The sequence below is a fragment of the Nyctereutes procyonoides genome, unplaced genomic scaffold (assembly GCF_905146905.1).
Source record: "Nyctereutes procyonoides isolate TBG_1078 unplaced genomic scaffold, NYPRO_anot_genome, whole genome shotgun sequence".
NCBI lineage: Eukaryota > Metazoa > Chordata > Mammalia > Carnivora > Canidae > Nyctereutes > Nyctereutes procyonoides.
In genome coordinates, this window is record NW_026575120.1 from 28818393 (window position 1) to 28832946 (window position 14554).

Consider the following 14554-nt stretch of genomic DNA (forward strand, 5'->3'; position numbering starts at 1 on the left):
AGAGAACCAACTCCTGGTTCTGTTGATCTGTTCCACAGTTCTTCTGGTCTCGATTTCGTTGAGTTCTGCTCAAATCTTTATTAACTCTCTTCTTTTGCTGGGTGTAGGATCTATTTGTTGTTTTTTCTCTAGCTCCTTTATGTGTAAGGTTAGCTTCTGTATTTGAGTTCTTTCCAGTTTTTGAATGGATGCTTGTATTAGTTACATGTCTTTGAGACAGTTTTTTAGTATCTCAGTGTATAGAGTTCCTAGAACTCAATCAGTGGGTGTTCAGTTACTGTTAATTTCCTTTCCTTATGACAAAAATGAGTGTTTCTCTTGAATGAATGAATATATATGAATGTCCCAGACTTGACTGGATCATAGAAATCTGTTTAGATTTGGGGATGGATGAGTTCAATCACCTTCCTTGGGTGAAGTCACTCAGAGTTGCTGATTGATGGGCTTCAGAGTGTTATCATTTCCACCATCAGTTCAGTTCACCTTCACTGATCTGAGTAGGAGAAGCAGCAGCAAATAGCACATTATGTCACTATTCCTTTCCACCAAGATTTCAAGCTAAAATTTCTATTTTTATTATTATTTTTAAAGGTTTTATTTATTTATTCATGATAGACATAGAGAGAGAGAGAGACATAGACAGAGACATAGGCAGAGAGAGAAGCAGGCTCCATGCAGTAAGCCTGACGTGGGACTCGATCCCGGGACTTGGGGATCACACCCTGAGCCAAAGGCAGACACTCAACCGCTGAGCCACCCAGGTGTCCCTAAAAATTATATTTTTAAACTACATGTTTGCTCATCTCAAAGAGTTGGATTATAAACTGTTAGAAATCAGGGACCATTAAACAACTATTTTCTTTCTTTTTTTTAAATTTTTTTAAAGATTTTATTTATTTATTCATGAGAGAAAGAGAGAGAGAGAGAGAGAGAGAGAGAGAGAGAGAGAGAGGGGCAGAGGGAGAAGCAGGCTCCATGCAGGGAGCCCAATGCGGGACTCGATCCAGGGTCTCCAGGATCACACCCTGGGCTGCAGGTGGTGCTAAACCGCTGCGCCACCAGAGCTGCCCTAAACAACTATTTTCATTTGCAGTAGATTCAGAATATAATTATCTTGAGTTTGGAAAAGATGTGCTGCTGAATGCCAAGTAAACGGCCATACAACTGGAAAACATCAAGCCTTCCCTCTCCCCCAGCCAGACTTAAGCAGCTCTTCTTCCGAACCCATAGCACTTTGTCCCGGTAGCAAGAGATCTCAACTTGAGGCTCAGACACTTTAAATCACTGGTGTTTCAGTGTGTCTGGTATGTTAGAGGTCTGCTTTCCGGGGATGCAAAGGAGCCTTCTGGGAGACTTTTCAGCCTAGGGAAGGGAGTATCAGGCCTAGTGTTCTCAGCCAGAAATTTGAAGGAAGGAGTGATTCCAAGTAATTTGTTTAATTGTTTTGTTGTTGTTGTTGGTGGTGGTGTTTTGGTTTGGTTTGGTTTGGTGTTTTGCACTGTAAAGGCAGGGCAAGCAGCCAGAACAGGCAGGGAGGAAGTGTAGGATGGTCATGGGTGAATAAGGTTGGTTGGTAAAATATGGAAATGGTTTCACTTTAAAAATCACCTTAGGACTTGGGAGCAAAGGGAGATAGCTTTGCTAACATCTGGAATGCTGCTGTCTAACCGAAGCCTGGATGGAGAGGTGCACAGAGCCCAGCTGGGCTTGAATACCTCGGGCTGCTAGCTCAGGCTGCAGGAGTATCCCGTGGGAGTTGAGGTGCACCACCCTCCCACCCAAAGTGGCAGCTGTTGCTTCAAGACATGACTTCTCAGCAGCAAGCTAGGAAACTGGGAGGCCCCTTTCCATAGTGTGGCAGGCAGTAAAAACATTAATCGGTGCCACAGGAGGAGGCCAGATGGTGAGAGAAAAGGGTTTGTGCCCATTGGTCAAGTACAAGTCTTCTCTGTGGGCTCACCTGTATATCTGCTCTGGGAATCCCAGAAGACAGCAAGGAGAACCCAGTGAAGGCTTTGGGGCCAGCACCACAGATGGTGGTCAATAAAATACAAGCTACTGCCAGCCCCCTCTTAGCTCTGCAAGCATGAATGCTCACCCAGGAAGTGGGTGTATGCATGAGGTCACTTAGCACCCAGTCTTGGAAGTCTTATGCTAGCAAATAAGAATGGGGGAGAAGTGGTGGGAGAAGAGGAAAAAAACTTGCTGCGTTATGTGATCATTTAGTTACATGCTCTTTTTTTCCCTTTTTTTTCCTCAGCTTCATCGAATTGACAAATCTGTTATTTATAAAGTCTACATGATGATTTGATATATGCATGCATTGTGAAAGTATTCCTCGCATCGAGTTAATTAATGCATCTGTCATCTCACATATTTACCTTTTTTGCTTTTAATTCTCTAGTGAGTGCATTTTAGTTCAACTCTCTTAGCAAATTTCAGTCATCCATTACGGTGTTACAGAGCATAGTTATTATGTTGTACATTAGATCCTCAGACCTTATTCATCTCATAGCTGAAAGTCTGTATCCTTTTACCAACCTCTCCCTAGTTCTCCCAACCCCTAGCCCTTGGTACCTACTTTTCTATTCTGTTTCTGAGTTCAACTTAAAAATAATTTTTGGGGGGCAGCCCAGGTGGCTTGGCAGTTTAGTGCCACCATCAGCCCAGGGCGTGGCCCAGGAGACCCCGGATTGAGTCCCACGTCGGGCTCCCTGCATGGAGCCTGCTTCTCCCTCTGCCTGTGTCTCTGCCTCTTTCTCTCTGTGTGTCTCTCATGAATAAATAAATCTTTAAATAATAATAATAATAATAATTTTTTTAAGGTTCCATGTACAAGTGATTCCATACGGTGTTTTTTTTCCCCTCTGATTGGCTTATTTCACTTAGCACAGTGCCCTCCAGATTCATCACCCATATTTTCACAAATGACAGGCATTTAAAATAATCATACTCTCCGTATGTCTCAGCCTTGAGTAATATACAGAACACCTTTAGAGAACATGTTCCCTGAATATACATAAGCCAGGTCCAAACTACATGTGGTTATACTTCTAGATAATAATGAACAACAACAGGGATCCCTGGGTGGCACAGCGGTTTGGCGCCTGCCTTTGGCCCAGGGCGCGATCCTGGAGACCCGGGATCCAGTCCCACGTCGGGCTCCGGTGCATGGAGCCTGCTTCTCCCTCTGCCTGTGTCTCTGCCTCTCTCTCTCTCTCTCTGTGTGACTATCATAAATCAAAAAAAAAAAAAAAAAAGGAACAACAACAAAAATGTACAAGGTGCTAAAAAGACCTTCATTTTAATAGAATTTAAATTAATAATATTGGTTAATGGGATGAAAGGTTTTGTTTTGCTTAAATTAAATTCACCAGGACCACACGGGGGTTTTTTGGTTTTGTTTTATTTTGCTTTTGAGTTCAGAAGGCCTCTGCCCCATGTGCTGTGGACTGCCCCAAATTCTGCCCCCAGTCTTAGCCAGCTAGCTGCTGAAAGCAGTGTCATCCTATGGCAAAGCTGCTTCGCTTACACCCCGGGACAATTCTTTTCATTGGCACTTGTCAGGTTGCAAGTTGCAAACTCTGGAAGACCAGCTTGTCCTTCTAGCACTTGAAGGCTCTTCAGGAGGTAGATTGTATCAAGAGGCAGGTTCTCTGGAAGAGCCCAGAACTCTGCAAATGAGTGATTTGCTGATGTTTCCCAATGAACTTGTCTGGCTTTCTGATGTGACATCACAGCATGAATTTTTTGAAAATTTCTGAGACTCAAGAAGAAGCATCTGCTTATAAAATCTTTCCACTTTGCTATGTGCATAGGGCTTGGGAAAAGGGGTGAGGCAAGGAGAAGCTTCAGCTCTAGGCTGCTCACAACGATTTATCCCTGAGCCTCTGATTCAGGAGGCTGTAAGATCCTATTCTACGGCTTGGAGTGTTCAGAATTTGCAAAGAATGTCACCATCTGCTCTCTCTGTGACCTGATGTCATACAGACCAGAATATCGTACTCTCATCCCAAACCCTTTCCTTTTAAGGGTATGCACAGTTGTCCAATTTTAGGGAGAGGATAACTCTTTTTTGCTCCTGCTCCTCATCTCTTTCTGGAGAAGGATCAGAGTCTGTATGGGAGGATGGTTGCCGAGCTCCCTGGCTCCAAGCATAAATCCAGTTGAGCAGGCTTCTTTGCTCTGTTGCATTTATTGGGCTTCATTTCTAACTGTAGCAATGCTGTGAGCCTTCAAGGACCCGGGGCTTGAGGTGCCTCTGGCTGTTTGCCTCCCTGCCATTCTTGTTTTCCCTCTCTTTCTCCTCAGATTTGCCATCTGAGTGACTGTTGCTCACTGATACTGCTTCCATTTCCAATGATGGCCACCACCTGTGGCCACTCCTTCAGTTCTCTGGGGCGTTTTCTTCTGTTTGCTTTTTCCTTTTCTTACATCTTCTTATGTCTAGTGGGTAAATGAGTTCTCCTTGTACCACCATTACCTGTCCATCAAAATGTTCTTTTTGGTTTTTCTTTCTCAGTGGCTGACAGACAAGTTGCAGCATGTCAGGGATAATTCGGGGCATTGACCTCTTACTCAGAACAGCACAAGAATTGGCCAGGCTGTTAAAGTGGGCTCATTCCAAGCTCTGGGAAGCTCTGCGACATGGGGGCCCAAAGGCACTGGTGTCCGTATCTCCCTCCAAATGAGACTTTCCCCTCGGTACTGTGTTCAAATTCAGACACGAAGCCATGGCAGCTTCACTGGAGGTCACCTAAAAGCATTCGCCTCCATCTCAATTCTCTTCATGGCTTTGATTTGTCGTGTATGCAGAACCCTCCTGCAGCAGCTGCAAAAGCTTCAGACTTTGGTGATGGGCAAGGTTTCGCGCACCTGCAAGTTGGCCGGCACACAGACTGGCACGTGCCTCATGGTGAGTTTCCCAAAGGGACAGCACCACGCATGCCCTGGCCTACCTCCTAGTCTCCATTCTCTCCCCAGCTTGCCCAGTCCAGGCAAGGTTGGAGGAGTCGTGCACCTCACTCTGAGAGGAAGTTTCTTTGCTGTGACGTTCCCGAGGTTTACCTGTTGGCTCAGTCCAGCCTGGTGAAGGGGAGCCTGTCTCCCTGGACCTCCTGGGTGTTGCAGGGCTAGAGGTTTGCTCTGAGGATCCTGGAATTGACAGCTCCCTGTGTTCTCTCCTCCCCCTGCAGGTGGTTGTGCTATGCTTTGCTGTTGCATTTGGCAGCTTCTTTCAGGGCTACGGGCCCTATCCTTCTGCCACCAAGATGGCTCTGCCCAGCCAGCACTCCGTGCAGGAGCCGTATACAGCCTCTGTTGGTAAGACAGCTCTCAGCAACTCGTAAAGTACCATGCTGAATTTCTCTGGAGCTTTCTGAAAGCTCAACATTCTGAAGGAAGTCTGAGGAGAAAGTCTAATCTTTAAAAAAGTGGTCAGAGTGTAGCTTCTCCATTGAAGGGGTGGGGTCTGGTGCCCAGGCTTCGGGGTCCCTAAGGCACCAGTGGGAATTCTCTAGAGCTTGGCAGAGTCACTTCACAAACTCTTGCTCTATGTTCCCGAGCAAATTCTGAGGTGTCCTTTTTGAGCTCTGATAAGGGGGAGGGATGTGGATTTGGGGATGAGTAAATAGAGGGGGACATTAAGTTTTCCATGACATTTTAAAGGACCTCCTGTATTTCTACTTCCACTCAGTGGAATTGTGTGTTACCGTAGTAAGAATTCATGAAATGAATCTGTCCGTCTTATACAACAGTATGGCCACGATTTACAGACTCAGGTGTTAGAGAAGAAGTGTGTGATAGCCTCGCCTAGATCGATGATCCAAGCATGCAGGAAATAATGAAGTGGCCTCTGGGGACCGTTACATATACGCGAATACACATATCCAGTAATAATAATGAGTGTGGGATTGGGGATACTGGCACACACTTTTTGCAGTTCTGAAAGGTCTCTGGTCTTCACCAGGTGGTTGTAGCCCTGCCAGGTTTATGACAGAAATGCTAGCATTTCAACCAAATAATTTCAGTGATCTCTTGGGAAATTCTTTTTTCCCTAAGGGAATGTATCTGTAAATTTAGATGGAAGCCAATGAGAGCAGAGTTTCTGTGTTGTAGAAAATTTGCTACAGAGCCATCTAGCTATGCAACTATCCTATAAAACAAAGAAACTGTCTCTGTCATTTGATTTATGGCTTTGGCTTTGTGGCTTCTCTCCGGTTTCTAAATGAAAATGCAGTTTTCCGCCCTTGTACCTTCTCTCCATGCAAGACCAACTCATTAGAAATGTTTCTTATTTTAGCTGGTCTGGACATCTCCAAGTATTTGACTCCATTCTTCATGAATTGTTTCCCCCAGATGGTTATGGGTGGGCAAGGAGGGGAGTTTTATTTTCAAAGCAGTGGGGGTGGCAGTTTGCTTCATGTTTGTTTGCTTTCCTATTGTTCTTCCAGCACTGTATAATTGGTATAATTTTTCAATGCACAAAACTCTGAAACCCTGAAGCCTTTATGGAAAGCCAACTCTAGCTGGCACCCTCAGTTCTGGGCAAAAGGACCCACAAATTGTCATCTGCTTCCAGCCCTAGGCATTGAGTGAGGGGATGTGATAAACCCTGTGGTCTCTCCCTAACACCTCTTATTTTGCTCTGTCCTCAGTGAGATCCAGGAATCTGCTGATCTATGAGGAACATTCTCCCCTGGAGGAGCCGTTGAGCCCAGCCTCGGCTGGGGAACTTGGGCATTGGGACAGAGGGTCCTCCCTGCTCAGGGCATCAGGGTTGGAGACCAGGCCTGATGTGGATCTTCCCCATTTCATTATCTCAAATGAGACCAGCCTGGAGAAATCGGTGCTGTTGGAGCTACAGCAGCACTTGTGAGTCAAGTACACACACAGATGCAACTCCTCTAATGATGATGGGTTGTGAGTCAGCAACCCGGAATGTGGGGTGTAGACTTTCCCATAGGCCCAGTCCAAACCCTGGGCTCTTTCAGGACCTATTTTCAGGACCTGGGACTCTGGAGAGTTTACTACTTGCCAACAGCTGCTCTTAGTAGACACGGGGTGGGGGTGAGGGGAAAAACCTAGGGTGAGCTGCCCCCATGTCTGCTTTGTCACTGGGGAGCTGGCCGTGGTGCCTGCAAGGAGTGGCAAAGGGCTTGACTCCCACCTTCCTCCCCATAAAGCCTCATAAGTAAACACAGAGCCCACCTTAGCAGTGTGCTTGCTATGCAGGTACAGCCTTAGGACACCTTCCCTACCTTCCTTCGACCTAGAGATACATATATGTTATGCTATATGTTCATATATAGTTTTATGACATATATAAATAACATGTATTAATTATATATTTATGTTGAGGGGCATCCTTTGAGAGGCATTGCGCATAGACATGTTTCCATGTTGAAAATAAGACTGGGCTCCAGTTCTCCATGAGTTGTTTCTTTAGGTAGTTGCAGGGTCGGGGGGAGTCTTTTTGTAAACATAAAGGCTTATAGGACGGCCAGATATTGTTATTGTGCTGGGGGAGGTTCCTGAAAATGCCAAACAGCATGGGAAGGAGGGTCTGCATGCACACTCCTGGTTACACATGCTGTGGTTGCTGATCGAGCTTAATTCCCCCTTGTGCTTCCCAGAAATGATGCTATTCCAAAGCAAGTGCTCCCCCGCTTGAAGATTCTACTTTGGATTCCTCAGCTTTTTTCCCCTAAAGCTGTGGGGAAGGTTTATAATTGCATGTACTTTTATATGTTTACATTATACATGCATATTTAACATTTACCAGAACTTACTCCCTTAAGTACTGTACCGATGTGATATATAAATCCTTTTAAATACTGTAAGAGTCTAGGCATTATTATTTATTTCCATCACAGAGAAATTTCTAGAGATGCCACTGGGAGCTGTAGAAGACTTAGCTGCTTGATTACATGGCTCATACCACAAGTCTTCTCCCCTCTTGGCTCAATATTCAGGGGCCCACTGAAAATCTCACTTGTTCTGGGGTGTCTCCCGGATACCAAAGCCCTCTTAGCCCTCCTCTGAGTACCTAGAGACTTTCTAGGCTGTTGTACAATTTGATAACATTCATTTTCTGTTACATGTTTAGTATTAGTTCAGGTTAGCTTTTTTTTTTTAATTTATCTGAATTATTAGTATTCTAGACGAGGAATCGGACTCTATCCTTTATTTTCTTCTTTCCAGAGCCTAGCATAGGGCTCGCCATCATCAGTAGATACATTCACTTAAAGCAATTTGTGGCAAATCAGCATCAAGCCACAATGCTTATCTTCTGGGTTGGGATGTCTCCTCTTGGGTTGGGATAAAGGGAGGAACACGACTGAGCGCATGGGCTGGTAGCTGGAGACTGGGAACAGAGGGTTGCTAGTTGGTGGGAAAAAGAGGAGAACCCACTTGGGCTCGCCCGCAAAGTTGTAGTCATGGAATGATTGTGTCATATGCCCAAGCGTGAGAATCAGAGTTGTTAGTTGGTGACTGAGATTCTTTTCTCCTTTTGGTATCTTTCCAGGGTCAGCGCCAAACTGGAGGGGAATGAGACACTAAAAGTTGTAGAACTCGACAGAAGAGTGAACGCCACCTTCTGAGGAGGCTGTCTCCACCTCCCTCTTTCTCTTCACTCTGCTTTCACATCCCCAAATCACCTTTGTCATAAGCTTTCCCTTTTTGCCTTTTATCTGGACGAAGACATGGATGAGCAGTCATGGCTTTGGATGGGAGGATAGCCTGGGATTTCCACCTGCAGTGAGAGAGCTCCTTCCCCTCCATCACATGCCCCCCTGAACAGGGGAGCCCGTGGCATCCCTCCCTCCCTCTTGCTTCCTGACATAGGAAATTATTTTAGGATCGAGGCTGGGATGGGACGAGCAGGCTACCAATAGTGCCAAAAAGATACAGCCTGATTTTCACTGTCGGTTGTGACCATCTCTCTGAAGACGAGATGACTCTTGTTTCTATGAGACCCCAGACTCCAGCCACAAAAACACCAGGATGCCTGCTGGGATCTGGCAAAGCACTGACTGACGTCCTGCCTTCCTTGGCCTTGATCTCTCATGTGTCTGCCCCCCACAGCCCCTTCAGTGAGTACCCCTGCCACTGGGCCCCTCCCGAGCCCTCGCACATCGTCCTCCCCGCACTGGAGCGAGGGCTCCCCTCCCCATTCTCAGGCCGCAAGTGCAATGCCTGAAGGAATCAGGCTTCTCTACTCCAGGCGAACCTGCCCCATCTTGTTGCTTGTAGGACATCCCCACAACCTGCGTCCTCACACACCCATAGGTCTGCCTCCCCAGCTTCTCCTCCCCATTTGTAAATAGTATTTATTAGCTCGCTGAGGCTTCCTGCTAGCAGCCACACTGAGAAGATCTGACGCCTCCCTCCAAACTGGCAGTGTTCTGTTGGCCTTGGGACCTTGGAGGGTACCCTAAGCCGTGGGATCCCCAATCCTCCAGATGCCTTTTTTTCCCCTCTTCCTCCTGTTCCTCCCTCCTCCTCCTCCCCTTTCTACAGCTGGAGGCCTATAATTCTAATTGGGAAATCCCCTTAAGCTCTTGTCCTCCTACAGAATGGAGTCGGAGGGAAAGATGGAGGGATGCCTTAATTAGGTCTGTGGCTCTAGGGTCAGATGCTTTTTCTGTCCTGTTCCCATAAGAGAAGGGAATCCTTGTCCCTGATAACAGGCGATTTGGACAACCTGGCTGGCTTGCCTCTCCACACCTGCTCCTAGTGCCCTCCTCCCCACCCCCCTACACTTCTGCTTTACCCTCCTTCTGCCTCAACACAGGGGGTGGGTCTGAGGCCTGGGGTGGGAGCAGGTGACTTTGTTTAGTCACAGTCTTACCTTTGGTGGTCAGGTTTGGCTACTTTGCAGCTTACCCAAAGAGATACAACCTAAACCCCCCAACCTACTTTTTTTTTTTTTTTGTAATGATTAAAAGTAACTTTTGTAGCTAAAAAAGAATTCTTTCCTCTTTCATACAAATAAGAAATGGAAATTGCCTTTTTATTGTATAGTGTAGAAGATTCCCTTTCAGTGTTTTCCCCTAGCTTGTGAAAGATTTTGTGTAATCTTTTTTTTGCTTATTATTTCTTTGCTTATTATTTTGTATTTTATTTTTAGTAGAAGCTGAAGGACCTTTAGCTTTAACTCCTCGCTTGCTCTCTCTCACTCTGTGTTTGGTCTACACTGTCATTGAAACCTGCACTTACACAGGATTAAGCCCTTACCTGGGCCTTCCATTCCATATCAGATGCAGGATTTGGTGTCATTAAGCATTTGCCATCATACCTCATAAGCAGATCCCTGCTTTGTCTGCCTTGGTACACCTGGGGCTCCCCGGGAGTGGTTCTGCGCTCTCTCTTTCTTTTTCTGCTGTGGTAGAGAGGGTTCCAGACCAGGGGGGATGCCAACTGTCTCTTCTCGGCTGTGTGTAAAGCTGGGTTGGGGCAGCTGTCTGCAGTCTCACAACCCCTTACCTTGGCCACGGAGAGCAGAGGCCATCTGAGCTGTGCGGGAAGGGGGGTTACCAGCGTGCCCCCCACCCCTGGCTCTCTCCTTTCCATTCCCTCCTTCTCTTCTGCTCTAGATCTTACTGGGCCTGGCTGCTGTCAGGCAGCCATGGGCTGCTGCCGACCCATCCCTCTCTTTAAAATACCATATAATTACCAGGCAAAGGCAGCCTGTGGGGCCCTAAGAAGGTAAAAAGAATGAACTCAAGTAGTATTTGGTCAACGAGAAAGGAAAGGTTTTATAAGTAAGGGCAGACATGTGAGAATGGGTCAGCCTACCCACCTGCTGCAAGGGAACCAGATCTGGGTCAGCCTACCCACCTGCTGCAGGGGAACCAGATCAGGCTTTGAAGGCTCCTGGATCAGCCAGGGTGGGAGAGCTGTTCTTCCGAATGAGGCCGGAGAAGGGAAAGGCTGGCCAACCTCCAGTCTCTGCCCTTAGTGTCCTGAGGATTTTATTTTCTGCCCCACCTACCTTTTCTTGTCATCCCCTTCTGCAGACCTCCACACGGCAGGGTGTTCTCTCTGGGAAGCCGTTCTTCCAGGACTGAATCTGTGTCTAGAGACAGGAGACATCCACTTGGGAGCTCAGATGGCCATGTTCAGGGGGTTCCAAGAGCCAACCCTGCTCTGTTTTGAGAAAAACCTCTGCCCTGCACGCCCTGCTTCGGCAAATCAAGGGAACTAAAGATTTACCTTTAGGAGGATGCCATGGGGTCAGGACAATGTAGAGGAATCAGATAATGCCAAGTGATTAAGGGCTGTGTGCTTGTTGCCTTTTCTGGGGTGAAGCCCTGCTATAGACCACAGGGCAATACCTGGTTAGCCCTGAAGAGTTCAAGCAGACTTTCAGACTTGAGTTTTGAAAGGTATGAGACTGTTAGCATCACTATGAACCATAAATAATAAATAGGTTACTCAATTAATACATTAATTATATTTTTTGTCATGTGAACAGCGTTTCCTCTTGCCTCTCTTTGATTACCCCGGTGAAGGAGGTATCTTGCAAACATTCAAAGAACAAGCACTTTTTCACTGGTTGAGCCCCAATAACCCAAGCGCCCCCAGCTTGGCCCTTTCCCCAGCTCTTGACCCTATACTTAAAAATGGATGCTGGAGATGAAAGGCCCCAGTGCCAATTTAAGAAGGAATTTCTGTGAAGTGTGAGGACTCTAGAGCCTCGATCACATAAAGAGAGTGTTATGTAAAAATCTGACAGCTGAACTAGGTTGCTCCTTTTGTGTGCGTGGGGGTGGGGGGGTGAGGTTTGACACCAGCGTAGGCAAAATTAGATAACTTTTTCACTAATAAAAATGATATTGATTCGGAGAACTAATTTGTAGGTTGTGAAAGAAGCTTGTAGCTCAACTTATTTACAAACCAACTATAATTACCACGTTTTTTTTCCTTCCTAAATCTCACAGTTGAGCCTGAATGCCAAAGGAGGGCGGTGAAGCTCATGCGCCCATAGAGCAGGAGTGTTGAAGTGATTCATCCTTATTCTGGCAGCGAGGCGGTGTCCAGAATTCTGGTCACATGTGTTTCATTAAAATTTGTCAACACTTCATGGCTCCTTTCTTCCATGTCCTCAGACCAAGCAAAACCACAAAGAGAGAATCAGAGGCCTCTTGGGGCCGGCTCTGGAACACACATGTCCTGTAGGGTGTGTACTTGAACATGACGTACAAATTGAGACATCCCGCTCTTGGCTGAGACAATGGACCATCGGTGCTGGTCTTGCTGACATGGGGAGATGGAGGAGAAGGCTTTCAGAGCTATTGCCTTTGCATGCTTTTCAGCTGAGGCAATTAGGGGAAGGGTGATAGCCTGAGCCCCTCTGGGAGGCCAGTTACAGGAGAGACTGAGTGGAGGAGCCGGAGCGGATTTCAGGTTTCCCACACAGTCAGCTAGTGAGTCGTAGGACTTTTCAGTTTACTGAGGCAAGAGTGCTGTCTGGAGCCCTAGCGATTGTTGGGGAGTTAAGGGGGCTGCGGAGATTTCATCAATCATTAGCTATTCCAAAGACAAAATACCGGGTCTCTCTCTTCCCCTCCTGACACATACGCACAGTCCCCCCGTGTCTCAAACCCTGTCTTACATGTGCCTTATGCGTATCCTCCGGGATGACCGAGGCCTCCTTCGTCCCTGGGAGATTTTACAGCTAGCCTTGCAGTATTAGACTGAAGTGAGCGTGGGGACAGGACTTTTTCCAGAGGCCCAAAAATGGTTTCCTAAAAGTGAGCCATGGTCAGATTTGCACATCAGGGGGAAAGAAATAGAGTTCGGTCCATCAGGAAAATCCCACTCTGCAAAGCTGCAGTCACATCAAAACAACAGCAAGCTTGGATCAAAGTTATCATAAATCGTCACAGCAGAATATTTTCTCAGGGCCAAGGAACCTGGCCCATTTGGCGATTAATGCCCAATCTCATGGTGGCCACAGAGCCTATGCTTAGTGCAGGAAAAAATCTAGGTGTGGGTTCATTTTGTCATTTTGGGCATCATAATTCAGGAAAGCTTTATTTTTGCGCTTTGAGAAGAGTGGGAAATAATATTTCTTGAGCCCTTATTCAGTGCTGGGTATTGTGCTTCATAAATTGGCTTTTAATTTTATGGACAGAGAAAACGGCGACTAGTTACCAGGAGATAGATCAACCCCTGAGGGATACAGGGAAGTACAGTTTGTGGGTTCAGCTGGGCAGATTCCTCTCTATGAACTTGTAAGGTTCTCTGGGCAGGAAACACGGTGTCTGCTCCCTATGCTGGCCGCGCCGTGCAACCTTCGGTTCTGTGCTTCCTGCTGGAAGTATCCATCAGATGTTCCTCTACGGTCTTGTGCATCCAGTGTTCTGTGAATTCCAGCTAGCAGGCTTTGCATCCTGGAAAAGAAAAACCAGGGGTTTTAGCTCTATTCCTCTGCTCCTGTCCTTTGCTCACCAGCTAGGTGACAACATGAACTTTTTGCACCATGAACCCGTGGCCTACACTGCTTAGAACCTCTCCCTTCCAGATAAAATGCTTTACAAGTCTATGGAAAACACCAGCACACCTTGACAAAGCATGAGGGACCCTGTTTAAACAACGCTGAGCAGACCCTAGACTATAATCAACCATGAGCTTTAATGTCTATGCTGACAGGCTGGACTGCTTTCTCTCTTTTGTAATAGTTCTATAGACCAGTAGTGTTTAATAGATTGTGAGTCTATTATCTGTTGTATTGTGCTTGGGTTTTTTTTTTTTAATGGCTTTTTATTTTTTATTATAGCTAAGGGAATACCAAAAATTTCAAAAAAAAAAAAAAGGCTTTGTAGGATACTTGTACTTAGTTTGGGAAAAAAAATGAATTGAAATTGTTATGCTTTTGTATTTCCATTTCTTGCAAATAAAAATATTTTTTTCTTAAATAGTAAAATGTGGTCCCGTCTTTAAAATCCTGGTCATATGGTTCTAAAAGCATTTTGCTTTTCTTATGAGCACGGCTTTTGTACATGTGCACCTAACCATTCTTTTCTGATTATCTAGTTGAACTGACAGACGAACCTCCAACCGGCAGTTTGTCTGATATCTTAGCCCTGAAATCCATGCCTTCGCTGGAGGAATATTGAGAAACCTAATTGTTTTTTCAGTCACAGGAAGAGAAACAGCATTCTCTAGAGATTTTTGCCGCCCGACTGCTGTGTTCATTGTCTACTACAACTATTCACTAACTAGATTACGGAATTCTTCGAATTTGATTCTGCTTCCCCCGTCTCGGATGCTGGGGAATGATGATCTGGGCTTGAGCCAGGAGAGAAGTCTCCTTCTTCAGATGGACAGTTGCAGGGGATGCCTAGCCCAGCGTCGTGCTCCAGAAATTCTAATGAAATGGTTGATAAAGGTCAACGCACTCAAGCAGAATCATCATCATTCCATTGCAATTTCAGCGTTCAAATTTAATTTTCTCCACTCAGACAGAGTGGGGCTTCATTTAGCCTCAAAAAGAGAACCCAAGATGTTAAGAGATGAAGGCCATGGACAGTGCTTACCTGCAAAA

The 14554-nt window shown here is 46.0% G+C and overlaps 1 protein-coding gene across 1 annotated transcript in view; it reads left to right on the forward strand.

Moving 5' to 3' along the window:
• The window catches only part of CREB3L2 (cAMP responsive element binding protein 3 like 2), a 120198-nt gene extending 106254 nt beyond the window's left edge, over positions 1-13944 (forward strand). Inside the window, exons 9-12 of the mRNA XM_055335151.1 lie at positions 4816-4915; positions 5196-5322; positions 6657-6873; positions 8528-13944. Of these exons, the coding sequence (XP_055191126.1) occupies positions 4816-4915; positions 5196-5322; positions 6657-6873; positions 8528-8603 (520 nt within the window). The 3' untranslated portion in view covers positions 8604-13944. The remainder of the gene's footprint in view (positions 1-4815; positions 4916-5195; positions 5323-6656; positions 6874-8527) is intronic.
• The last annotated feature ends 610 nt before the right edge of the window (positions 13945-14554 follow it).